General features: G+C 42.5%; 1 protein-coding gene across 1 annotated transcript; it reads right to left on the bottom strand.

Moving 5' to 3' along the window:
* Positions 1-5,950: 5,950 nt before the first annotated feature.
* Positions 5,951-25,698, bottom strand: tnfaip8l3 (tumor necrosis factor, alpha-induced protein 8-like 3). Its single transcript, XM_076077601.1, has 2 exons — positions 25,653-25,698; positions 5,951-6,513 (listed from the first exon to the last, which is right to left on the bottom strand). Exons 1-2 carry the CDS (start codon positions 25,696-25,698, stop codon positions 5,951-5,953), a joined length of 609 nt encoding a protein of 202 aa, XP_075933716.1.
* Between the last annotated feature and the right edge of the window lie 754 nt (positions 25,699-26,452).

The following is a 26,452-nucleotide window of genomic DNA, read 5'->3' as shown; positions in this document are numbered from 1 at the left end:
TTTGCTGTATTTATTTTTTTAACTTGAGTAAAATTGAATTAAAGTAAAAGTACTTTCACTTGAGTACAATATTCTAGTACTCTTTCCATCCCTCATGATATGAAGCCTAATTTCAGCACAAACTGCGGTATATTCAGTGAACACATGGTGGCAGTATATTCACTATATATATTTACCACTCACTTGATCTGGGAATAATCTCTTACAGACATCATTTTGTTGATGAAAAGTGTGTCCGCGCACCAAAAGTACAACCATATTTTCTGCTTTGCACTTTGTTTGCAAGTCTGTAACAGACTTCTTGCAAAACATTAAACACACTGTATTAATTAAAACACCTTTAAACTTGAATTGTCACATACAGATACATTTCTCCTCTGCATTTACAGCAACCCATCCAAAGCACTTTGTATACCTTTTTATTTTATCATACAGGCTTCTATGAAAGATGGTTCCAGTACAGTGCAGAATAGAAAGGCTTCAGAGAAATATATATAGAGCTTTTTTACCATTGCAGTTTTTTGCAAAAACAAAAACACACTCTCGTCTTCGTCCTCTTCCTTCTTCCTCCCACTGCCTCCATGTTTGCACACTTCTCCCAAAAGAGGTGAGCTCAAGGCCAAGAGTTGCATTTTGACATAGAAGTGAGACGTTTATCTCAAAGTGTCGTGTCTTATTTGGCCTGTGTTGAAGCAACCGCAAAAAGAAAAACTGTAAGGAAGGCAAACTCTTCAAGGATGTGATTCTTATTTTGATTGCGTTTTGCATTTTTTTGTACTGTCCCCTTAGTGCTATAGACTACAGAGTCTGGTAACCTCACTTCTTTTTCAAACAGACGCAAAAAAAAAAGTTTTGCCGCACCTGACCTGACTTGCAAGCCAGTTGAAATTGGGGGGAAATAAACACAAAAATATGACAATCATTGAGGATGTGTTTGTTGGGAGAGGTTGCGTGATGCACTGTTGACAACATGGTATTATTTATTTGTCTTTTTCTGTTGTTTGTAAATGCCGTTTGACTCACTTTTGGGAAGGTCTAAACAGAATCTGTCTCCAGAGAACAAGGCAGCAATGGAAGGACATGAATTTCCTCTTCATATCAGACTCAAGGGGAAATTGTTTGTAGGACTTGAAAGACCGCAGCGGTGACTCTCTGGAGCGGGGAAGCTTTTGCTTTGTCATCTATTTGCAGACTTTTTCAAACACTATGCAGAGGACGATTTATTTGTTCAGTGTTTTCCAAGAAATCCTGTGGTTATTTGGAACAAACAATCCTTATATATTCAGATTGCTATCTGTGGTCACCAGGTTTGTGTAAATTGGTCCCATTCGAAGTGTGTTCTTTGTTCCATTGGAACAGCAGTTTTGACCAAGATGAACGACCGCAACATAATAAAATCTATTCGATAAACCTTGATATGATATAATTTATATTTAGTTACATTGTTTTTTGTGAACTCAGTGACGTAATAATCTGCGTGAGGAGTCACTTCACCACTAGAGGTCTATGCTTTCCTCTGAAACACAATGAGCTCAAAGAGTAGAGAAGATGCTCAAACGTACAAAAAAGTCAAAAATGTTAACCATCCTCTTATTTATATATATATATTTATTACAAATTTATTGAAGCCTAGTTATGATTAAAATTACTCTCCACATCTGTCACACTGCTTTGTAATTATCTATTTTTCCAGTTTTAGTACCTTTATTTTGACCAACCTCAGGCAGGTTACAGTGAATGGGCCAGTAGTTCTCTGTGTTCCTCAAGGGAATCTAGAAAGGTCACATGTCCTACTGTGGGGCTCAAACATGTGACCTGCCAGTGGTGTTATCAACAATTGCGCATCTCTTTCACCAGCTGACATTAAGTGATGATGCTGATCCTTTCTCGTCCTCTGACCCTTTTGATCTCTGCATCTCTGCATTTCCTCGAGCCTTTCCGTGGGTTTTCTGTGGGTCTATCTACGTGTCTCTATCTGTGTCTCCATGTGTGTCTCTATCTACGTATCTCCATGTGTGTCTGTCTACGTGTCTCCCTGTGTGTCTGTTTTTGTGTCTCCCTGTGTGTCTATCTACGGTACGTGTCTCCCTGTCTCCTGCATACAGATAGACACATAGATAGAAACACAACAATACTTACCATAGCCACACCTCACAAGGATGTGATCCTTATTTTGACTGCATTGTTTTGCATTTTTTGTATCGTCCCCTTAGTGCTATCGTCTCCCTGTGTGTCTATCTACGTGTCTCCCTGTGTGCCTATCTATGTGTCTCCCTGTGTGTCTATGTGTCTCCCTGTGTCTGTCTATGTGTCTCCCTGTGTGTCTGTATACATGTCTCCTTGTTAGTCCAGCGATGCTCCTCTATCTTGAGAAGATACATGTGTTTTTTCTGTTGTTTGTGTGGTCTTGTTTAATTGCACTTCTGAGAACAATGTAAGAATTCCACTGATTTTACACATGAAAGGTCATTGAGTCGTGAGTACCCAGCCTGCGAAGACAGTTGTATTATGTCATCATTAGGGGTCATTTTTTTCAAGTCTGAGAAAATGACCCCTAATTATGTCTCGAGGGTTATTTTTACTTGGCCTTGGAGACAGTGTTACAAACTTGGGGCATTGGGAATGAAAGATGTGGGTTTACCAGGCAGTTGGGTTTAAGGGAAATATGCATTGTGGGAATTGTAGTATCCAACGTTTTCAGAGCTTTAAAAAAAAATATATATACAGTTGTGTGAAAAAGTGTTTGCCCCCTTCCTGATTTCTTATTTTTTTGCATGTTTGTCACACTTAAATGTTTCAGATCATCAAACAAATTTAAATATTAGACAAAGATAACACAAGTAAACACAAAATGCAGTTTTTAAATGAAGGTTTTTATTATTAAGGGGGAAAAAAATCCAAACCTACATGGCCCTGTGTGAGAAAGTGATTGCCCCCTAAACCTAATAACTGGTTGGGCCACCCTTAGCAGCAACAACTGCAATCAAGCGTTTGCGATAACTGGCAATGAGTCTTTTACAGCGCTGTAGAGGAATCTCATCTTTGCAGAATTGTTGTAATTCAGCCACATTGGAGGGTTTTCGAGCATGAACCGCCTTTTTAAGGTCATGCCACAGCATCTCAATCGGATTCAGGTCGGGACTTTGACTAGGCCACTCCAAAGTCTTCATTTTGTTTTTCTTAAGCCATTCAGAGGTGGACTTGCTGGTGTGTTTTGGATCATTGTCCTGCTGCAGAACCCAAGTGCGCTTCAGCTTGAGGTCACGAACAGATGGCCGGACATTCTCCTTCAGGATTTTTTGGTAGACAGCAGAATTCATGGTTCCATTTACCACAGCAAGTCTTCCAGGTCCTGAAGCAGCAAAACAGCCCCAGACCATCACACTACCACCACCATATTTTACTATTGGTATGATGTTCCTTTTCTGAAATGCCGTGTTACTTTTACGCCAGATGTAATGGGACATACACCTTCCAAAAAGTTCAACTTTTGTCTCGTCAGTCCACAGAGTATTTTCCCAAAAGTCTTGGGGATCATCAAGATGTTTTCTGGCAAAACTGAGACGAGCCTTTATGTTTTTTGCTCAGCAGTGGTTTTCGTCTTGGAACTCTGCCATGCAGGCCATTTTTGCCCAGTCTCTTCCTTATGGTGGAGTCATGAACACTGACCTTAATTGAGGCAAGTGAGGCCTGCAGTTCTTTGGATGTTGTTCTGGGGTCTTTTGTGACCTCTTGGATGAGTCGTCAGTGCGCTCTTGGGGTAATTTTGGTCGGCCGGCCACTCCTGGGAAGGTTCACCACTGTTCCATGTTTTCGCCATTTGTGGATAATGGCTCTCACTGTGGTTCGCTGGAGTCCCAAAGCTTTAGAAATGGCTTTGTAACCTTTTCCAGACTGATAGATCTCAATTACTTTGTTTCTCATTTGTTCCTGAATTTCTTTGGATCGCAGCATGATGTCTAGCTTTTAAGGATCTTTTGGTCTACCTCACTTTGTCAGGCAGGTCCTATTTAAGTGATTTCTTGATTGAGAACAGGTGTGGCAGTAATCAGGCCTGGGTGTGGCTAGAGAAATTGAACTCAGCTTTCCAAAGATGTGATAAACCACAGTTAATTTATGTTTTAACAGGGGGGGGGCAATCACTTTTTCACACAGGGCCATGTAGGTTTGGATTTTTTTTCCCCCTTAATAATAAAAACCATTTAAAAACTGCATTTTGTGTTTACTTGTGTTATCTTTGTCTAATATTTAAATTTGTTTGATGATCTGAAACATTTAAGTGTGACAAACATGCAAAAAAATAAGAAATCAGGAAGCGGGCAAACACTTTTTCACACAACTGTATCTATTGAATGCTGACTCTCTTTTGACCATTATTTTTAAATCTTTAAGAATAAGGTGTGATTAGAGTTAAAAGAAAAGTTCAACACTTTAGAAAGAGAGCTAGTTGAGAAGATTGACTGACCAAAACTCAACTTGTGTTGAGTTTGCCTGGAGGATGGACGATAAAGAGACAACCCAGAACAACATCAAAAGATAAATATGCATGTGTGCATGCATATGTGTGTCTTATCTTCTTGTAACAGCTCTCTAATCAGAATTCATCTCCTTTATGAATTATGTGTTTGACACATTTTATCTCTCAAGCTGGATATTTTGTCCAACGACAGCAGGAGACAAAAAGAACAAAGGCCAATAGAAGTAAATTAAGTACATTTATACATTTCTCTTGATGTCCAATAACATTTAAATTGATAGAATAACTAGACAACTAACTTGAAGTGTGAGTTTAAATGGAGGTTTAAATGATGGGTGGTCTGTCTGTTTTGTATTTCCACGAGGAGACAGAGACATAAAACTGGACTTCTCCTGTTCTGGCTGCCAAAATAGTTCAATTGGAGTCACACCAAGCCACCAGTAATGTGTTTTCCTGGACTGGAGAGCAGAATAGACCAGACGGCATCTAATGAACCAGAAATGACAAATCAGTGATTTTCCTGCTCATTTCAAAATGATCGTTGGCAAATTTATGCCTGGCGTGCATGTGGGTCAAATGGACGGGAAAGGAGTAGTTTAATGCACCATTTGTGGCTTATCTTCCAGAGCTGATCCACCCATGCTGTTTCTGTCATGGCGGCTGTTTCCGGGAAAAAAGGTCAGCAAAACCTTTAGTTATTTTAGTTTTAGTAAATTTGAAGCATTATTCTGAAAGTAACTGGCCAGCAGGCAAATCATTGTTTTCCTTCACACGTTGCCAAAGAAATGAGTCATGAGAGAAAATGATCATTATGACTGCCAACACAAAGGAACAAACCCATCTTTCCTTATTAAACTTTTTCTAAGTTCACGTGGAGGTTTTGTTGTCAGAAGAACAGCAAAATAATGTTTACAAGAAATCTTTAATAAAAGACAAGTGTTACACCCTTGTAGAGAAGATTGACACAGATACATAATACACACACCATTGGTCTTATGTACAAACACATAATTCAAGCGAATCCCATACAAGCACATGTGCACACACACACGCACAGACACCCACCCACAAAGAGAGAGAGAGAGATTTACTACGACTGATTATCTTCCATATCCAACTATACCTAATGTATGTTTTTTGGCCATTGGTACAGTACACTTTTGCACACAAAGAGGGTGACTGGTAATGCTATAATGCATACATGATACAGGCTGTCCCAGTGTGCAGCAATGATCCATTGAGGGGAAAGACAGTCTAAAAAAAAAAATCCTCTCAAATGAACCAAAGCAGCAGGATGTTACAGCCAGCTTCATGGAAATGCGTGAAGAAGAAACAGGAAGACGAGAGCGAAAAGAAGGAGGATGTGAGCGGTCGGGGGGTGAGCAAGTGAAAAGGAAATAGAAGGAAGCAGGAGAGACCAGCAGGAGAAAGAGGAGAAAAAAGCTAGAGGTGAAGGAGGTCTGGTGTGTAAGGTTAAAGCGTTCCTTCGTCCAGCAGTTTGTTGATGCCATTGCAGATCTTCCTCAGGGAGAGTCTGTACTCCTCTCTGTCCCCGTACAGCTCGGCCAGGAACTCCCCGTGGGCAAAATGGTTGAAAACGTGGTCGATGCGTGCGTGCGAGCGAGCCGTCAGGTGCTGCTCGACCAGGTTGTGAAGCATGTCCCTGCACTCCAGCAGGAGCTCTGACAGAATATTCCTGTCAAAGGTGTACTCCACTTCGTAGAACGACACCGCCGTCATGGCCGCCTGGTTCATCTTCTTCTTGAAGCGCTCCACCGTGTCGAGCTCGTCGGGGCTGAACTGGTGGTTGCGGTACAAGATGCCGATCTTCAGGGCGATCTTGATGACGTCCTTGATGATCTTGTGGGCCTCCTTCTTGCTCTTGGTGAACTCCCGGCTCGTCTTGTAGAGCTCGTCCAAGATCTCGCTGCTGGTGTCGTCCGTCAGCATGTTGGCCACCACCATGGTCGCCATCTTGCTCAGGATCTTCTTCTGGGCCTGCAGGGCCAGGGAGCGGGAGTTAAAGCTCTCCTGTCCTGAAGGGAGAGAAAAGAGGTTTGGGGTTAGTCCTAAAGGTCAGAGATCTCCACTCCAACGTAACCTTTTTTAAAGAAAACAGTGGACAGAAATAACAAAACAGTAAAATAATGATCCTGCTGAAGTAGCTTGTCATGCACTGATTATTTTTGGACAGTTGGTGGCAGCAGAACATGCTGGAAACACAACACTGACATAGTATCACCTCATAAAGTTGTTGTGGTAAAGCAGACTTGTTGCCTTTCACATATCAAGCAGAAACTGAGCAAGATTAGCATTAATTTGAAGTCTTGTTTGTTTCTTATTAATGTTAATCCAATACTCATTCAACTTTTTGCTCTGTTTTGGTTTCCACCAACTCCTGAGGAAACATATTTAGTTCTTTAGCAGCTAAATGCTCCACTTTGTTCACCAGCTTGTCGCTAATTTTGTCCATTTGCTAGTATTGCCGATGCAAAACAAAACTTGAATTCTGACTGAAAGCAAGTTTGTAAATCTGGTACTTTTGAAAGAACATTAGGTAAATTAACAGATTGAGACATAGTGTGATGAAGCTTTAAAAGAAACTGAATCGATAAAGTCAGGTTTTTGATTTAGAAATACAGAAGACCAGCAGTGATACTCAAATCACGGCCTGCAGGGTTGCTGGGTGGCATTCCAGTCATTTTCTAAGTCACAATGAAAATAAATTGATTCACGAATCGAGGGTTTGTTTTGTACTTTTAAAGTAAATAAGGTGCCAGAGTGCATACATTAAAAATATATATATGATGTCCATCAAATTAATTTGAAAATATATAATTGCAAAAAAAGAAGATGATTGCAAAAATATTCCCCGGGCAAAGCAAGTTGAGTATCCCTGAGCACTGGAAAAAGATAGAGCACTTCTGCAGTAGATCTTATTAATGTTATTAATATAGTCTTTAACCAGCGCTCTTAAACTTCAGTGTGTTTACATGTAACAGCTGACTTCCATCTGGACAAACAGGAAACTCTGTTGACCCATTGTAATACAAATATGGGTCCTTCCCTTCTCCTGTTTTCACTGACATTACTTGCCCTTGCATGAAGAACTATCTGTGCAAGAAGAAGTCCGGTCTTCAAAGTCTTCATTACACAACTTGCTGTTGTGTAACAAGATAATTGGTAGCAGTATTTAATGTGATCTCAGTAAATATGAAAGCACAGCACTGGCGTAAATTGTACTTTGATTTGAAAGAAGTTACAGAAGTCTGCAGAACACAGTCTGAACAAGTGAGAGCTGAAGAGTTGAGTTGAGAGCTGAACAGTTTTATGCCGTGTCCCACTGCAGTCGTGATTTATCATAGAGGAGAACATCAAAGGCTGCATGTGTCATCATGTAGCGATCCCAGCAGCTTAACATGTGTCTGTGGGAATGTGAGGAGTGGGAGGACGGAGAGGGGTTTTATTTAGGTGCCACCCAGCTACGAATTACACACCAGATAACTCCTATTATGATTAAAGCCCAGGAAAGAGGCCTCGCTTTTGTCCCCGTGTTCTCTGGCCACTGTCAGTCCTCCTCTACATGTATGTCCAGAAAGAAAGAAAGATTGAATTGAGATACAGAGACACAGAGAGAGAGAGAGAGAGAGAGAGAGAGAGAGAGAGAGAGAGAGAGAGAGAGAGAGAGAGAGAGAGAGAGACAGACTAAGAGAGAGAGAGAGAGAGAGCTAGAGCTAGAGAGAGACAGAGATGGACTAAGAGAGAGAGAGAGAGACAGAGAGAGAGAGAGAGAGAGAGACAGAGACGGGCTAAGAGGAGGGAGAGAGAGAGAGAGACAGAGAGACAGAGAGAGAGAGAGAGACAGAGACGGACTAAGAGAGAGACAGAGAGAGAGAGAGAGAGACAGAGACGGACTAAGAGGAGGGAGAGAGAGAGAGAGAGACAGAGATAGAGATAGACAGAGACGGACTTAGAGAGAGTGAGAGAAAGAGACAGAGAGGGAGTTAGAGAGAGAGAGAGAGCGAGAGACGGACTAAGAGGAGGGAGAGAGAGAGAGAGACAGAGAGACAGAGAGAGAGAGACAGAGATGGACTAAAAGAGAGACAGAGAGAGATAGAGATAGAGAGAGACAGAGACGGACTTAGAGAGAGTGAGAGAAAGAGACAGAGAGGGAGTTAGAGAGAGAGAGAGAGAGAGAGAGAGAGAGAGAGAGAGAGAGTGGACGGGGAGTTCAGTGAGTTCAGCACAGAACAGCAGATGAGACTAAATTTAAGGACACCTGCTTTGTTGTCATTATAATTTGATCAAAACAGACAGCTGTGCGAGCATGCAGAATTCCCATCATCACCTCATCTTCTGCGTGTGTGTCTATATACCGTATGTGTGTTATTTAAACACACACACACACACACACACACACACAAGAGGTTGAACGCTCCACAACAATTGGGAGAAATCCTATCCGTGGCATTTCATGTGTGAATGTACAGAAGTGACATTTAATGTGTTGGTCTGAAGCTAAATGACATTTCACGTACGTATAATTTGCCCACTTTGACATTTACAACTAATACGGCCAATGTCTTTGTCTAATCATTTCCAAATACATAATATTTGATGTACTGCTCCTTTGTGCAGCTTCATGAGAGTGGGGGTGAGACAAAAAAAAAAGAGTGGGTCAGTTTGAAGATTTCAAACCTACAGAAAAAAAGTTTCATCAAAGTCTTTGTTACGAGGAAAACAAGGCAAAGTTTTCAAAATTGTATTTGATGTGTTTTGGATAACAAGCTACAAAAGTGACACTGACATTTTCACACTTAGTTATTGCCAACATATGTTGCCACGTTGTTTTTCTGGTGACCTGGCGAATAGAAGTCTTCTCTTCTTCTAGCTCTGTTTTGGTCTCAACCAACTTCTGAGAGAAATATCTGGCTCTTAAGCTGCTAAATGCTTCACTTTCTTCCCTAGCTGTCTGCTTTTTGGTTCTGGGCAGGTAACTAAATGTAGGGTTCATCCAAGATTTGTCCTGTGAAAACAGCTGCTTGCAGCAGATGGAAACTGAGACTGAACCAAAACCTTAAGTTGAGGCCACAAAATCTAAACAACAAGGTGAAAGATACTGAAACTTTTTGTGGAGCTTAGGGAAATTGCAAAGTTAGAGGATGTGTTTCCTCTTTTCACATTTCTCTTAGTCATTTGATCCATTGGTGATATGAGAATAATATTGATATGTGTAGCTTTAGGTGAATTAGAATGACTGATGGGTAAGTAATCAAAAAGCACATGCACAGTAAACCAGTAGTAGACTGTTAATACATTACCGTTCTGTGCTTTTTGTCGTGTGGAAGGTTGCATTTTGCATTTAAGAAGGATGTGATAATATAATGTGACCACAACATAGAGCACTAAGAATAGTCGTCAATAACTCCATACAAATCCTACATAATAGTTTGTGTCCAATCTCCACAGGCCGCTGTCCACAGACTGCTTTTAGAGTACCAAATGTAAATGACCGTAGGTGTCAAATAGATAACATGCATACACGCGTCACAACGCCAATACGGTGGTTTCCATGATATTTGAATAGCAACAGCAGGACACATAACTGTGGCTCTCATTAGGCAGATCTGTGCCTCTCATCAACAGGCCCTCTTTGTCACTGTTATTTCCTGTTTCTCTGAAGCAGCTCTTTGTTCCAGCGAGCCTCTGATATTCACAAACCCAACTGGATAGATTTCTGAAACCCTGGCACACTGATAAAGGTGACAGCTTGCTCCATAAAGCCGGCCTTGTCAGACCAATGGTCGTGCAGACTATTTGGATTTGGTGAGACCAGTCGCTCTGTCAGTGAATTTCTCTTCTGCGCAACTAAGTAATCAAGATCTGTGACGCTCAATGCAGAGATCAGTTCAACTTATAACTTAAATGAGTGCTGCATGAGAGGAAGTGATTGGATCTTTTCCGTTTTTTGGTGCAGAGCTAAAAGTAGACTAATTATTCTCCTGCCACCCCCCCCCCCCCCCCCCCCGACACACAGCCTGGAGCCTGTTTATGAGGACCAGCAGGTGGCCATCGACTCAGTTGCCTTGATCCCTGTCTCAAGTTTGTTTGCACATCCCTGAGTGGCGAAGAATGTAAGCAAAAATGAAGTGTGTGTTGTGTGTGGGGGGGGGGGGGGGGGGGGAGAAATACCGTGAAGAATGGACACGAGGCTGCTTGAGGTGTGAGTCAGAGTGCTGGGGAAGGCGGTGGGTGATTCAGAGTCTGGCTGGAGATTTTAGCACATACAGAAAGTGAGCGTAGACGATTATAAAGAGTGCCCATGGAGACACTGAGAGGTCCACACACTCACATACAGTACAGCCTGTCACCCAGAAAGCATGAGATGAGTGACATGCATGAGCCAGAGTGTCAGAACGAGTTTGAGAACAGCGCAAACTGTCAGCAGAGAGGTGGTCAGAAAACTGTCTCCCCTTGTTGCTTATCTCTCTCCTGCTCTCACACTCTCTTCTCCTGCCTGCTCATTATTTTCTCACTTGTCCTCATGTGTTACATTTTCACCAAATAACGGGAGTATTCTGTGTAGCATGTGAGAACGAGTTACTGAAAACGAACCGGGTGCAGGAGTTGTCCACAGATGCGGGGCCAGAGTGCCTTTGGGAGTTGGTAGAGTTTGCATTTAACATCAGGATTAGTAAGGTGCTTGCTGCTCTCTGACCGTGGCTGTTGACTAGACAGCCTGTCTTTGTTCCGCCTGATGTTTTTAGAGCGCTGAGTCAACAGTTTCTGCTGCGCTGCGTCAGAACATACATACAGTGTGGAACATGGAGACCGGCCAAACCTGCCCTGCTAAAGGTGGTACCCAGTCCATCTGGGCAGATTGATGTTCATTTTAGTCAGACATTTATGTCAATGAAGAGGCCATTTACAGAAAATGGCTCAACAGTACAGCTATCACAACAGGATTAATTCTAGAAAACTACCCCCCCCCCCCACTTCCAGTAATAGTTTGATATTTTGGTCAATTTGCTGAGTTATAGAGTATCTTGGAAAAACAACTTTTGTGCGTGCCTCAGGACACAGGAGACCAATGTCCGTGTTGTTCAGTTTTGCTTTTAAAAGACATGTTTTACATCTTTATCATAAGCCCAACCATGGTGTTTTTCCTAAACCTTACTAAGTGTTTTTTTTGCCTAAATCAAACGTTAAATTGTTTCTGTGGTGGCGGCAAGTAATTTGACCCATTATGTATCACCACCACGTAATACGTGTTCATTTCATGTGTTTCTGTGAGATCCTGTTGGAATAGAAACAGGGAGGCAGCTAGCCTCTGTCTGAAAGTAACAAAATCCGAAGGTAAAAATAAGTAAGATATCTTTGGATGTTAGGTAACTGACGCTGGACACTTAGCGATAATACACAACACTAAATGAAATGACTTGCTAATCTGGACATTTTCAGCAGCGTGCTGGGCAGCTTGGCTGCGAGACGGTGTCCTGAGGCTCGTGTTGGTCTCGTTCCAGGGAAACCAGAGGAATGAGCCACCAGCAGGACCAGCAGCTCCCACTGACGAGGGCCGACTGGCCTTTACTGACTCAACGCTGGAGGCACTTGTGGGCTTATGAGCTATAACGCTGCGGAACACACCCGTCTGACTGAGGCATGTGAAGTGTGTGTGTGTGTGTGTGTGAATATGTGTGTTGTGTGTCTTTCAGTGGCTGTTTTTGTGTTCTGCTTCATGTCGCAACAGCTGAGAAACAACTTTAAAATAAATAGAATACAGTCAGTCATCATCACAATTTAGGTTAGATTCCCCCCCCCCCCCCCCCCCCCCGCGACCCTGAACAGGATAAACGGTTAAAGATAATGGATGGATGGATCATTACAATTTAGAAGAAAAGCTTATTTAAGGTGATGATCAAAGATATTGATAGTGATAACTGAATTGATCTGTATTCAGCCTCTAAACGTTCAAGGTAATTATTCAAACTAAGAGGAAAGCCAAGCGAAAAATTTGATGTCAGAAAAGAAAGCAGCATTTATTAGAACTAACTGATTTAAACAATATTTTTAATTTAAAAAAATACAATATATTGTATAATATAGTATAACAACATAAACATGCATCTGCACCTAGTTATTGGAAAATATAAATGAAACTTCTACAAACAAGAAACTGAAATTGAAAAAAATGAATTGACCCTCTGACCCTTCAGAGCAGGAAACACAATGCGATCAGTGCTTCCCTGTTTGGGGTTGCTAACAAAGAGGTTGCTAATGACAACATGCTCATGTTTTGTATTGGACAAACCCAGGTCACACTCCCTGCAGGTGCATGGGTGTGTGTTCTTTTGCCAGATAGACACGAAAACATATGTTCACCACCTGAACATATGTCTGCTCACAAACAGACACAGGTGTTCACACGCAGTCATTCTATTAATGTTGGATATTAGCACACGATGAACACATGGCGTTTGATAAGAGAGAAGGAACAAGAAATACGTCTGTTTATTTATTGACACTGCTTCCTCAAAACGTTATTAGTTTGAATAGCCAAATATTAAAGGTTGCCGACAGACGACCTGGCTCAGAGATGCTGAAAGGTAAGAGAGGTTTGGAGTGTTTTTGGTGAGTGACAAACAAAACGAGAAAAAATTTGTACGCAAAGTTTCCTTGTAGCCCCGCTGTGCCTTTACTGCCCATGTGCAAGCTATTACTTTAATGTATGTTATAACTGAATGGCCAATACATGCCCCTCTGAAATGAACGGTTGCCAGGCCATTGGCTGCACCCTGTAAATGCTAAAATGGCAATAACTTTCCTTTTCAGATGTTTTCTCTTATAAGAGGACAGCAGTCCAGTTCTAATCCCCTTTTGCCTCATATGTACTGGCCTTCTGCAGTAGTCGCATACGGTCATATTTCATATACAGGAGACAGACTTTAAAATGCCAGCTTGTGTGCTCACACACTGTGACACAAAGTCCTGGAAAAGCCCTCCGTAATAAAATGCGTCATCCATCAACACCGGACTGCCATTTCACAGGGAGCCACACTAAGATCAATAGAAAGAAAAATGTCAGGGGAAAGAGAAGTTGGAGACACAAACAAGGGTGACAGCTTGACTTCCTCTTCTTTTGCCTTGGCCTACTCGCTTTCTTTTTGGTTTTCCAATGAGGAGTCGCTGCAGACTCTCTCTGGCTGCATTTACAACTCTTGAGGAAAACAATGGAGCAGGTCATTCAGCAGAAGTAAAGAGGTTTTAATAGCCTGCAGGGTTGGTGTTAAGCAAGCCTGAGAGGCAAGTGGACTGGAGTGGGGAAGAGAGGGAGTGTGTTGTGCCAGCTGGTGTCAGAGCTCGACCAGCGGTGGTGGAAGAAGTATTTAGATATTTCTTTCTAAAAGTTAATACAGCGAACTTTCATTTTGTGTTGATTTTGGCGGTCCCTGTGGACAAAAGTGGAATAGTTTCAGAGCACCAGACTCTCTTTAGAGCACCAGATTCCTTTTAGAAAACCTCTAATTTGACTGCAGTAGGGGTCTAACAGTCTGCTCTGCTCAGTCCTGGTTCTGGTTCTCCTGTGCCTCTCTTCCCTCTAGCGGGCCCACAATACCGCCTGCATGGGTCTTCAGCAGCGGGGTGTCGGTGTTGGCTCTAAGTGGGGTCTGGCGGAGCAGCGAGGAGAGTATCAACATCAAAGTATTAGCAACAAAAAGTACTAATACAGCTGTCAGATAAATGAAATGTAGTAAAATGCACAGAATTTCTACTCAATTGTAGTGGAGTAGAAGCATAAAGTAGCTTAAAATGGAAAGACTTAAGTACAAGTACATGAAAATTGTATGTATGTGAACAGTACTTGAGTAAATGTACAAAGTTACTTTCCACAAATCTAGACTAGTGGATCTAAAGATGAGATGTATTTATTCTACAGTGCCATTTTCTGGGCTGCAGACTTTGTGTTGGTCAGTTTACTTCTACACACACACACACACACACACGCACACACACACACACACACACACACACACACACACACACACACACGCACACACACACACACACACACACACACACACACACACACACACACACACACACACACATATTAAAAAGAGTGTGTAAAGTTACATCACGGTGCAGGCCTTCATACACAAGAGAAAAGCTGCTGAAGTATCCAGGCAGTTTAGTCTTTTCATGTGAATCCTCCACTTACTCTTACCGGCAAAGTCTCCATTCTGGTGGTATTTCTTTACTCCCACTGCTCTATTTAAAAGATGACTCAAACACACCACCCCTGCTCACTGTCTGTTGTAACGCGTGTGTGTGTTTTTGTATCAGATTCAGCTTTAACATTTATACAAGGAATTTGATCTTGCTGTATTTATACATTCACTAGCTTAGGAACCCGCCTCAGCTGAGAGCAAACCTTCGTAGATTATTTGGAGTGTTGAGGAATGGTTGATGGAGATTTAGCCCGTGGCGGTTTGGGGGAGGCTTAGCTGAGGATCCACTGCGGCTCCCGGGCCTTGCAGATCCCCCGGTCTCCATGAGGGATAGGAGGATGATGACTATGGGGTGAGATAACCTTGGGTGGAATGGTTTAACAAGAGGGAGGGAGGGAGGGTGGGATGCAGAAAGCACGAGCCAGCTGGGGCTTATTAGCTGAGGGTAGGTATTTGTAGGAGTGTGGCCGGAAGTGGGCGAGTGGCTGAGGCGTGGTCCTGCTCCTGAAATTCAGCTAAATAAATTTATCAACAATAAATAGAAATAACAGCTAGGAACAAAGACAACAGAGCTGGACAAATATAGGTAAATAATATAGGGAGAGAATAAACATGCTATATAAATATATGCACCAAGCAATCACCGACATGAGAATTAAAATAAAACAAGTCAAGTGTACAAGTCATGTCTTCTGTAGGGTGCAAACAATACAAATAGTACAAAGAAATAAATACTGAATGTCTACGGACTGTAGGATTATGTGTGTGCATGTTTACATGTCTGGATACTGTATATACAGCTTGTATGATTTATATTGACAGTGACAGATGATATGTATTTCAAAATAAATTCTACATTAAAAACTGTAAAATTCTAATCTATAACGGCAGCAGTGGGTATTTAAGAGGGTTCCAGATGAAAGTAACTGGGGATGATAAAGAGATTGAGAAAGATGCTGTTTCCACTGAGAGAAAGAGAGTGAGACACAGTGCTTTAATGTGCATTATTCATGACATGTAAAATCTGACTCTGAGCCAGTTTCCAAAGGGCGCTCCTGTGCTGCAAGAGGTCAGTCACCGTGCCTTAACAGCTGCTCAGGATATAGAGGAGCATTCACACCTTTCGGGTTAATACCTAACTCCCTTTTAAAACCTTAATGACTTTCATTTATGTGAAGTGGCCACAGAGTATAAAATTCATTTCCTTTTGTAGATGTGGATCATTTAGTGTTTCTGGCTGAAACTGGAATGCACAGGTTACAGCTAACTCATGCTTTACTGGAAGAAAGTGTAATAGCAGGAAATACAGATTTATCCTCTTCACAGATCTCAGAGGCTTGTAAAAATTTTTTTTTGTAGAATATATGACAAATAGCTGTTATGATTTGTTTGTGCTGTTAATGTTTTTTGCAGGTGTTACCTGCATCAGCTTGAACCTAGTTTTTATTCGTCCCCAATGGGGAACGTGGCTGAGGTGAGGCAGAAAAGAAGCCGCATCCTCTCAGAAAAACATGTCAGAAACATAAAGTTAAAGGAAATATATACAAGTGCAAAACCATCTAAGAAAGCAAACACATGGATGTTAATATAGATTCGGATTAAAGCCTTATACGAGAAAGCCTCACAGTGCAGGAATTGAACAAAACATTATACTTGAGCTAATAAATGCTGATACATCAGCCAAAATTAGCTTATTGCAGATATATCGGTAACGTAATTACATTGTATTTTAGCTGAGCTGAGTTTAACTGTAGCACAGAAATGCAAAAGGCATGTTTAAGGGAGGGTTAGAAATGATGAGTAAGCAGTAACAAGTTTACGCTTTATCTGTAAAACATCCCACTCAGTGCAAACGTTGGTGACAATTCTTCAATAACCAAAAATGATTGGATTTTTGTCAAATTAAGTTACAAAATAAATATCAGTTTAAGTCAAAAGAAAGATGCAGGTGCTCCGTGTAGGCTGAGTCCTTACCGCAGAGGCTGGGGTTTGAATTAGAATTTCAATAAAATTTGTATTGCCCAATATCACAAATCACAAATTTGCCTTAGAGGGCTTTACAATCTCTCCAACATACAACATCATCTGTCGTCTGTCCCCCTGCCCAGTGCAATAGATGTCATGAACACAATAGAATTACAACATAACTTTCCTGTCGATTATCTGTCAATCCAAAAAAGGCAAAAGCCCCAAAAATAATCTTAAAAGAAAGATGGATTTATTTGAATGGAGCAGTCAAAACAAAGGCAGTCTAAATAAAGGTGGAATACGCTGACTCAGCCAGTTGGGTGTATTGGTCAGAATATATTGCAATGGGCAGCCAAATAAGGTGTGACTCGAGCATTACTGGCAAATGCACAATGGATGAAAATCACATACGCAAACCTGTTGGGAGTGTTTTTTAATAAAAGCGAGTTGATGTATGAATGTTAACATGACTGTAATGAGGAGGTCTGATATACTGATATACCCTACGAGACTGAACCTACAAGTGTGTTTATCCTGGGGCTGGGCTAAGTGTTTCCAGTGTGACTAACGGGTCCGGGGAAAAGCACTTAAGAGCCACTCTGAGGGACACAAGAACAGCCTTGTTTAATGCTCCATCCCTCATCTCTTTCCTTGCCCCTCCCTGTCTCTTGGTTTTAATGGCCACGTCCCTGTAGAGCTGGATCAGTGAGATGAGGCGAAATGAAGCAGTGGCAGGAAATGTCTGAATGATTAATGTGCCGCTGGGTTGATCGCCTGTCACAAGGGTTGGGAGAGGGGGGGGGGGGGGTGAGAGAAGGAGAGATATCAGTGATTTGACCTCCACCTTTAGCTGTGTGCTTGGCTTTCTTCAAAGTCGCTCCTCGCTATGAAGACCGGAGAAGCCGCTGGTGCGCAGAGGATGAGAAGTGGTATCCAGGACATCCTGTCAGGGCCCTGTGAGGTCCCTGCCCTTTGACCTCTCCTCTGCTGTAAAGCTAATGTCTTCACCAGCTGCGGTTCGATGACGTCTGCCATTGTTTAGCTAGTGAAGGGCCAGGCCACAGTTAGCTGGTTAGCCGGGCATGGGAACTAGCTGGAGGCTGTCTCCCGTCTTTGCTTCCCTCGTCGGGGAGCTTCTCTGGAAAACTACTCCTCCAACGATCCTTAGCTGTCACGTGGGCTTGAATAAATAAATGTCCACTGGTAATTTCCCAATGTGACACAAAATGTACATGCCTTAAACTGCCAGTGTTAGTAAGGTAAGTCTCTGGAACCGTCTTGGCTCACAGGAAGTGATGCTTTTTTACATTTTTGTCAGAGACAAAAGCAGTTTGTTCAGAAGACACTGAAGAAACACAGGGACTGCAAACAAAGACAAGAGCGCCGACTACAGCCGACCTTCGCTGTGTAAATGTGAGACAGCACAAAAAACAAAATGAGATCGCTCGTTTAATGCAAAAAAAATCCTGTAGATAACCACCTCAAAAAACAAATTTGATTCATAGAACGCTCTATTTATAGAAAGTCGGGTACAAATGTGTGGGCGTGTGTGTTTTTGTGTGAGCCATAATGATAGACTGTGAGACTGAGGCCTAATAAAAAACAGAGCAGGAGAACATATTCAGGCTTTCCTTACTTTATCTGGCCAGGAAACCAGACAGAAGGTTCCCTTGACTCTTTCCATCTGAAATAAAAAAAACTAAGCTATTTACAGAGAAAGGAGGAAGGCGAGAGAAAGCAGGAGGGGGGGGGGGGGGGGGGGGCAATATGTACATTTTCATTTCACACCATTCAGTTTCTACGAATAGAAGTGAGCAGGAAAAAGTAGAAAATGAGAGGAAGTGGGATATGTTTGCTTGAAAAAGGCACAGGAGAAGAAAACAAAAATAAACATACAATCACCATTCTGACTGTAAATGCGTCATTTCCTTTAAACCCAGCATGGAGGAGTGAAAGAAAGAAGGACGGAGGAGGTGTTAAAGAAAGAGAGGTGAAATCATATGTCCATATTTTGATCGTCAAAATGCCTTTACGTCAGACACACAGGCCCACACAACATCAAAAAAACATCTTCTCAGCCTCAATTCGCTTTAAATCATCTGCAGCTGTATGTAGAACCGGATGTAGCATGTGTCTTTGTCTCACATTCATGAAGTCTCTTGTCTCTTTTTGTATATCTCTTCCTCTCTCTCTGTTCATTTCTCATCAGATCTACACTGAGCCGAGCGTGAGTGGCAAGGAAGTAAGTGTTTTCCGGCACTGGGTGAGCCAATCCTCCCATAGACCTCAGCCAAGTCTCAGCATGCCGTGGCATCGTTTACAAAGAGACACACACACACCCACGTGCACGCACACACACACAACACACACATGCACAATCATCCAGGTCTTGCCAGCTTTCCCCGTAACTTTGGCCTCCTGGTTTGTTTACCAGTTACCCACTATAACGGAGTAAAAGTGAGGCACTGGGAAAGCTTCAAATCACTAGAGGCTTGCCGTTATATAGAGCTGAAGCCCCGCCCCCTGCCCTAGCTACCCTCTCTCACTTGCATCCATAACTCAGTGTTTTTTCTGTCCTTATCTTTATTCCTCACCTGTCACATGTGTCAGGTCACTAGATATTTCAACTGCCCAATTTGTTTGTCTGCCACTTCTGAAAGTTATGCAGAATCTATGTAGAATTCCAAACACAGAGTCAGTGGTACCAGACAGTAGAAAGGTGGAATGTATCATGATCGCTGACTTTTTTATAACTACAAAAATATATAAAATGTGGCTGGTATACCTGGAATTTTTAACTGCCACAGCCAACACTTACACGGTATTTGGCAGGTGGAAGGTGTTAGAAGGTATGCGTTATGGGTCGGGACAGTGTTATCGGGGGTAACCGCCGTATGATAGCAGTGCAGTGCAGCGGCCATTTTGTAGTCAGTGGGACACACAAACAGGGACTAACATGCACACTACGTAAGCACAAAGTATGAAAGCACAAAGAAACTCGGATTACAGCACACACAGAGGGAGAGTGACTTCACTCTGGATGCTACTTAACCTTTACATAGGAAAAAGCTGCTCAGAAGTTTTTATTTTGCACCTTTAAGACAGACAAAATAACGATTTTGTTGGCAGACCATAACTACAGTTCCCATGATAGTGTCACGGGGTGACGTTTCACTGTAAAAAACAGAGGTGGAAGAAGTTTTCAAATCCTCAAGTAAAGTACAAGTACATCATATTTGTATCTAAGTACAGCACTTGAGTAAATGTACTTGGTGTTTTGTTTACAAATTTGAATTTTAGCCAGTACAGAAGACAGCTTTTTAAGAATACAGATGTGATAAACTTTCAGTGAGAAAACAACATGGAGTTATAAATGTTAGGGGAGCAAAGGTTAGCCGGGAGAAGCGGCGGGGCTTCAGATGTCATGCTGCCTCAATTAAAAGGTTGCTCTCCCTTTGATTGAAGTTATAAAATTGGATACACTTTGAGCTTTGGCCTTGAAGGCCCTCACTGTGCATGACACGCTTTAGTGTAAAGCCAAAGTGCTGCTGCTCTCTTGGCTGCCAACCCACCACTAACTAATGACCAGGAAATAACTGTGGTTCAAACACACACTCACATCAACACACGCACACACACACACACACACGTTTGTAGATTTGTTTCTGACTTTTAGTGACTGCATTTCTTCTTTCAACTTAACCCTCTGCCCTACCAGCCAAAACTGAATCCTTCCATGGGTTGATTCAAATCATTCAAGCCTTAAAGGATAACGCAGTTTATGAAATATAGTTGTTTCTCTCTGTTGCCATTATTGCCCATGAAAAGTCTAAACCCACAGATTTTATTGTCACATTTGCTACTACCTCTGTCTGTTCTGCTGCCTTCTACCTCCCAGAGGCAAACGGTTTTAAATGTACTCTAAAAGCAGCTTAATGTGATGCACTGCTACACTAACTGTTGAGATATACTATGCATGGGTATTACATATTGTCCTACCATTATCTCCTAATGCTATGTATAGTCAGCACAGTTACTTCAAATTGTCCCAGAGTTAAGTGTAAAAAGCTTTGTGTGTAATTGCCTCCCACTCTGCCTCGTTTTCTGTTGCCTGTTTGCTGCCTTGATAGTTACGTGGGAGAGGAAAAGTCTCCGTTTAACTCGATATAATCTGCATGTTGAGGTAAACAACAAAGAAACAAATAACCTTCCTCAAAATGTCCTGCCAATAATTGTGAATTTAAGTCAACACAAATGAAGAAATTATAAGGATACAAGTTCTTGCAACAACAGACTGTATATAAGAAGTGGGCATAGTCAGTCACCCAGTCGTTTTGAAGCCTTGAGTTTGCCATCTTGGTTTTTGGCCGTCGCCATCTTGGTTTTCTGCAACCGGGCGTGACATGAGAGGGGGAGCTAAGTACAACCTCACACCGAATAAGACGTTTTTAGGCGACCTGTTGAAATTAATTTATTAATGCTGTGGTAGCGATCTGTCAATCACAGCCACGCCCAAAAAGCATACCCTGCTTTATGGTCTATTTTACTCTAAATGGGACCATAATTAACTACATGAGCATCATGCCTGCCTGCAGCTCTTATGCACCACAGATCTAGATACCTGTAGTGGCTCACTGCTCCACCGACACCACTCCAGCCTTCCCTTAATACACACGGGCCTCCCTCAAATAGCTCGCCTCTCACACCAGGCGCCAGTAGTGACTGTTTGCTTTGCTTCGACTGGCCCTCCAGTGAAACCGCGGCCTTCTCCTCCTCCTGAGTGTGTGTCTATGAGGCCTTGTCAAAATGCCTCTGCGGCCTAATTTCATGTTTCAGTAATGGCTCCGCCGGGGGAAACAATTCTCTCTCCAAATGTCCCACAAACACTATGAAATGCCACAGTATTATTGTGTTAACGCATGCATGTGCATACAAGGGAAAATGCCCACCGGTAAAAGACCTGAGAGTTACAGGGAATTTTAGGGTTTGTCTTTCGCTGCCTCCAGAGGAAATAAAAAAAACTTTGTCCTGAGTCGTCTTTTCCACTTACGGCTTCACTCCTGTTTTCTTTTTTTTTTCTCAGTTCATGTTACAATTTTCCAGAAGCAGCTCCCGGTGTTTCGAGTGAGTGTGTGTACGTGTGTGTTGAGGGCCGGGCTGCAGTAAGCACTCTCCATCTGTGGGCCAGATTATAGGCGGAGGGGAAATAAATTCAGGGACGCATGTGTTTGGAGACCAAAGAAATGAGCAAGAAGAGTGCGGGCAATTTTTCAGCGTGTGTGTGCATGGGAGTATTACAGTGTACGCAGGGCCGGCCCACTCTGCCTGTCTCTCATGTGTAAAGCATGTGGCCCGTCTGCCAACATGGCAATCATGAGGCAGAAGCTCTCTGATTGCTAGCACTGATCTTTGAAGTGTTTGTGGAAGTGTGAACCAGTGACATTCAACACGACCAATACAGTTATAGTGTTTGTTAGGATGTGACTGTGTGAATGCTGAAGAGGATCACCTGGCCGAGGATTCAATTTCAGCTTTGTCATCAAACATCTGCAGCTTTTCTTTTTGTTTACACAAACCACAGCAACAGCCCTCATGCCATTATGCATCCCACAGCTGTTATTACAACAGCCAAACAGCTTCTCTTCTCAACAACTCTGCTTTCTGTAGAGAATTTAAAGTAAACACAAATGGCTGGAAATATCTCTTGGGACGGCAGATTGGGTGTTAGAGTGATTTGCATCGCCATTATGATTCAGCCAAAAGTCGACCGTGGGCTGAATATTCAGCAACATAATGTCAGAATAATGTGATAACTAAAAACATTCAATCCAGAAACCAGAATTGTTAATTAAATGCAAATGTCTCTGTTGTGTGCCCATTGTGCGATGCGGACAACAGTCCTCCAGCAGAACAGGTGTGTTGACAGCCAGACACGTTTTGACTCATGTTAAGGTGTGGTCATCTCCACTGCACCACAGGAAGGAAGGACAGGACTGCTGGATGAATCAGTTTGTGGGTATTGGTATGGTCAGTGGATGCTCATTGCATGACTGGAGGATTATGGGAAAACTGTGAGCCTTTGTGTGAGTGTGTGTGTGTGTGTGTGTGTGTTTTAAGGTCTAAAGAGTATTTCTAGAGTAGCTACAGCTGTGCTCTGCATGTGGCTGATCTTTTTGCTTCAACACAACAAAAGGTACAGAGAACAACAAAGACAGAACAACACAATGACGAAAAAAGATGATTGCTCTGTCTCTCTCCCTAGTCCAAATCCTGACTCTCAAAAGTGAATTATAATGCACAAGTCTCCCCTGAAACAGATTCGTTCTTTTTTGATTTTTTTCTTTCAGCAGGCTCATCAGCGTCAAGGATCACAGTTTGGTGTTGGCCTATAATAGTCCAAGTGCAAGGATCTTTTCTTGTCCAACAACCTACATTCACCTGAGAGAAGTCCCCTTAGGAAGACCATTTCCCACAATGCCCCAGAGAACACGCCTGACCTTGGTCCATTAAGCCGCAGGTTACGCTGCCTCCGAGTGAAACTCGTGAGGTTGTGTTTTCAACATGGGAAGTCAATAATACATATAATGTTTTGGCACTTGAGTGGTTTAAATTATGAGAATATTGTTGCTAGGTAACTGAAATAGATAGAAAGTGTGGAGTAACATCAGCGACCAGTGTGCTTGCAGTGTTTAGGCAACAACATTACTTGATTAGGTTTCGGTAAGGATTGTGGTATGGGTTAAAATGGCTATTGGAAGTTACGTGTGAAATAATTGTCACTCTTTGTTCACCTGTCCTGGTTTACCATTACATGGATTACATACAAATTGATTACGTGGGTTAAATAAATAGGAATTATTCATTTTCATAGGTATAGGTACGAATAGTGTTGATGAGTAAAATCCTCTTAAACTCTTCAAATGGAGTTAGATAAAGCAACAACACAGAGTGCGTCTGGGAAACAAAGAGCAGCGTGTTAAACAGGTTCTGTTGGTGGGAAAGTTGTTATCTGCTGGAGAACTGAAGAAATATACAAGATAGTTTGTGGGAACGTCGGCTTTGCCGAATATCACTAAAGACAGCGTTTGAAGCTGACTTTAGGGGACATTTCAGGGACATGTCAGTCTCACTCTCTACACTAAAAGCCACCAACAGCTCGAGGGCAAAGGGGAAGGCCGCCTGAAACAAAATACCCTCAATATTTACACGGACGATTTGTGCCAGAATACATTTTAAAGGCATAGATCAATCACGCATCCCTCATCCACGTATGCAGGAGGAATAAGGGTCATGTTTGTGTACAGAAACACTTTGAAAATACATTTGCTCAGGTTTCGCTAGGACATTTGACCTTATAAAGTGAGCCGTGCCAGTTTTTTTTTTCACTGGCACTTAGGCTGACGAGTAAAAAACTGCAGCACAGCCACAAAGCACGACGCATTTTGAGTATGAGTCAGTTTCTTGCTTTCTCTCGAAATGTCATTCTGCTTTTGCTCCCATGTCACCTTTACCTTTCAACATGTGTAATATTGCTTTTAGGCCAAAAAGACTACAATAATTAAATCCTACTGTGGTAGACTCTGTCACTTTAGTGGATCACAGTATCTTTAGGAAAAAACGACCATGAAAGTGAAATGGACAAAGCCCCTGTTTTATATGAGAGCCCTGGTCGACGTTTTAACCTCGAACGGTCTGCGTAAAATCAGCAGATGATACAGATATGTCATCACCTACTGTCTGGCTCTCATATTAAGGTTCCTCTCCCTTTGCAGACAGACAGACCGCCAATGAGACAGATGGACAGACAGATGGTTAGAGTTCAACAGAGCATCATCAACATACAAAGCTCTCCGTCGTCAAATAAAGAGGCAAACAGCTACGGCATCATTAAAATCATCACACGGTCGCTAACAGGGGCAACAACATGCCCTAAACTATACGTCCTTTACTATAGCAGATCTGCTAATTGCACCCACGGACATGTGTCTGGCAAAGCCTCAATCTGATTCCTTACAAAGTATATGTAAAAAAAAAAAAGCAAAGAGAAAAAGCCTGTTGCTGCATGCTGCTTGGCGTTATGAAAACCCGCTGGAGACACATTTGATTCATGATCTTTGAACTCAAACTCATCTCCAGAAGGCAGTTTCATCTCCTGGTTTGAATTCTCTACAGGATCTCAGTTTAAAAAAAGACTACAGCCACCCACTCACTTGGAATGGTTTGAAAAATCAAGACACTAAACATCAAAGATAAATACATCTTTGCTGCGCTTTCTTTCACTCTGACACCATGAAACAACTTCCAGTAAACCGCAAATCTAAACTTTTGTTTGATTCTCCCTGCTGGTGATGAGATGCTCCAGAAGAAGAAGAAGAACAAGAAGAAGAAGAAGAAGAACAAGAAGAACAAGAAGAACAAGAACAAGAACAAGAACAAGAACAAGAACAAGAACAAGAAGTGTCCGGGGAGGCTATGCTCTCTCTGTAGCTGGATGTGTTGATGAGCAGACTGGCTGCACGTGTCGGAGCTTGCCTGTTCCTGGTGGTGACTGAGCCGGCTTTCATCCGCACCCTCAACGAGGCTCGGGCCAGTCACCAGCATCACATCAGAGCTCACAGCCAGCTTGACATTGATGCATCTCAGCAACGAGCTAAAGATAATGGATTTAAGTGACTCTTAAAAGTTGAAAATTGTGTTTGATACTTGATTTCTGGGGGGCATTAAAGAAGTATTCAGATGTGTAGGCAAACTGCTGATCAGCGTAAGGATGGCTGCATTGTGAGAGATAATACAGAGTTCCTGGTGACAAAATGTGTGTATGTTGAAGGTCCAGTACCTGATAAAGCAATGCTGAAAAACTATGCAGGAAGAACTCACCGACCCTCTGGATAAACTCATGCACTACTATGTAAAAGTCTGGTGACCACAACATATGAGTCAACTGATGTTGTAGCTGCAGTAAAGGTTTTGAAGCTTACCTGGAGACAGGTCTCCGTCACTCTGCTCTCCGGAGTCTGAATCCATTTTCCCCTGCAGGACACTCGGAGGCTGTAGAAGCTCTCTGATTCCTCTTTCTACTTGTTCCCTTCCTTCTCAAGGGATTCTTCTGATTTCTTTACTCAGAGAGAAAAAAAAAATGCAATTTGTTGTTGTTGTTTTTTTGCTTTCTTCTCCTGGTGAGTTGAACTTCCCCTCCCAGCCTGGATCACTGCAGCTGTGAGAGGAATGCTTTTGGGCTGATTTGCTGAGCTGTCCTCCTTTTTCCTTTTGCTCTCCTCTCTACTTCTGACTCCCTCAGTTTCCCTCTTTCCTTCTCCTTCTCATCTACTTTCCCTGTGTCTGATGCTCCCTCCCCTCTCTCACTCTCGGTCCGTCCCCCTCTCGGTTTCTCCCTCCCTTGTTCCTGCCACTTGGTCCCTCCTCCTCCTCCTCCTCCTCCTCCTCCTCCTCTCAATCGGTGCTGTCACACTCAGCCTCTTCACGCTTTCTCCACTCAAACTCTTTCTCTACCTCTTTCTGTATGCTGTAAGTGCCGTCTCTTCCTCTCTCTCTCTCTCTGCCTCTCTCCCTCCCTCTCTCTGTCTCTGGGTAAGAGTGCTGCCTGTGTTTGAGCAGAGCAATGGGAGAGACTCATTCATGGCAACTTGAAATTCATCTCCAGCAGGAAAAATCCCATGAACCCCTTGTTACTGGCTGTTATAAAATCAGTCACTTACTATCTGTGGCGGTCAAGTCAGGCCAGGTTACTGTTTTACTTCCTACAGTAATCACTGGTTGG

Source organism: Anarhichas minor, unplaced genomic scaffold, assembly GCF_050575085.1.
Source record: "Anarhichas minor isolate MPS153535 unplaced genomic scaffold, ASM5057508v1 ptg000062l, whole genome shotgun sequence".
In the NCBI taxonomy this organism is placed as follows: domain Eukaryota; kingdom Metazoa; phylum Chordata; class Actinopteri; order Perciformes; family Anarhichadidae; genus Anarhichas; species Anarhichas minor.
Note: the sequence above shows the minus strand (reverse complement) of the source record. Positions and strands in the feature narration are given on the sequence as shown.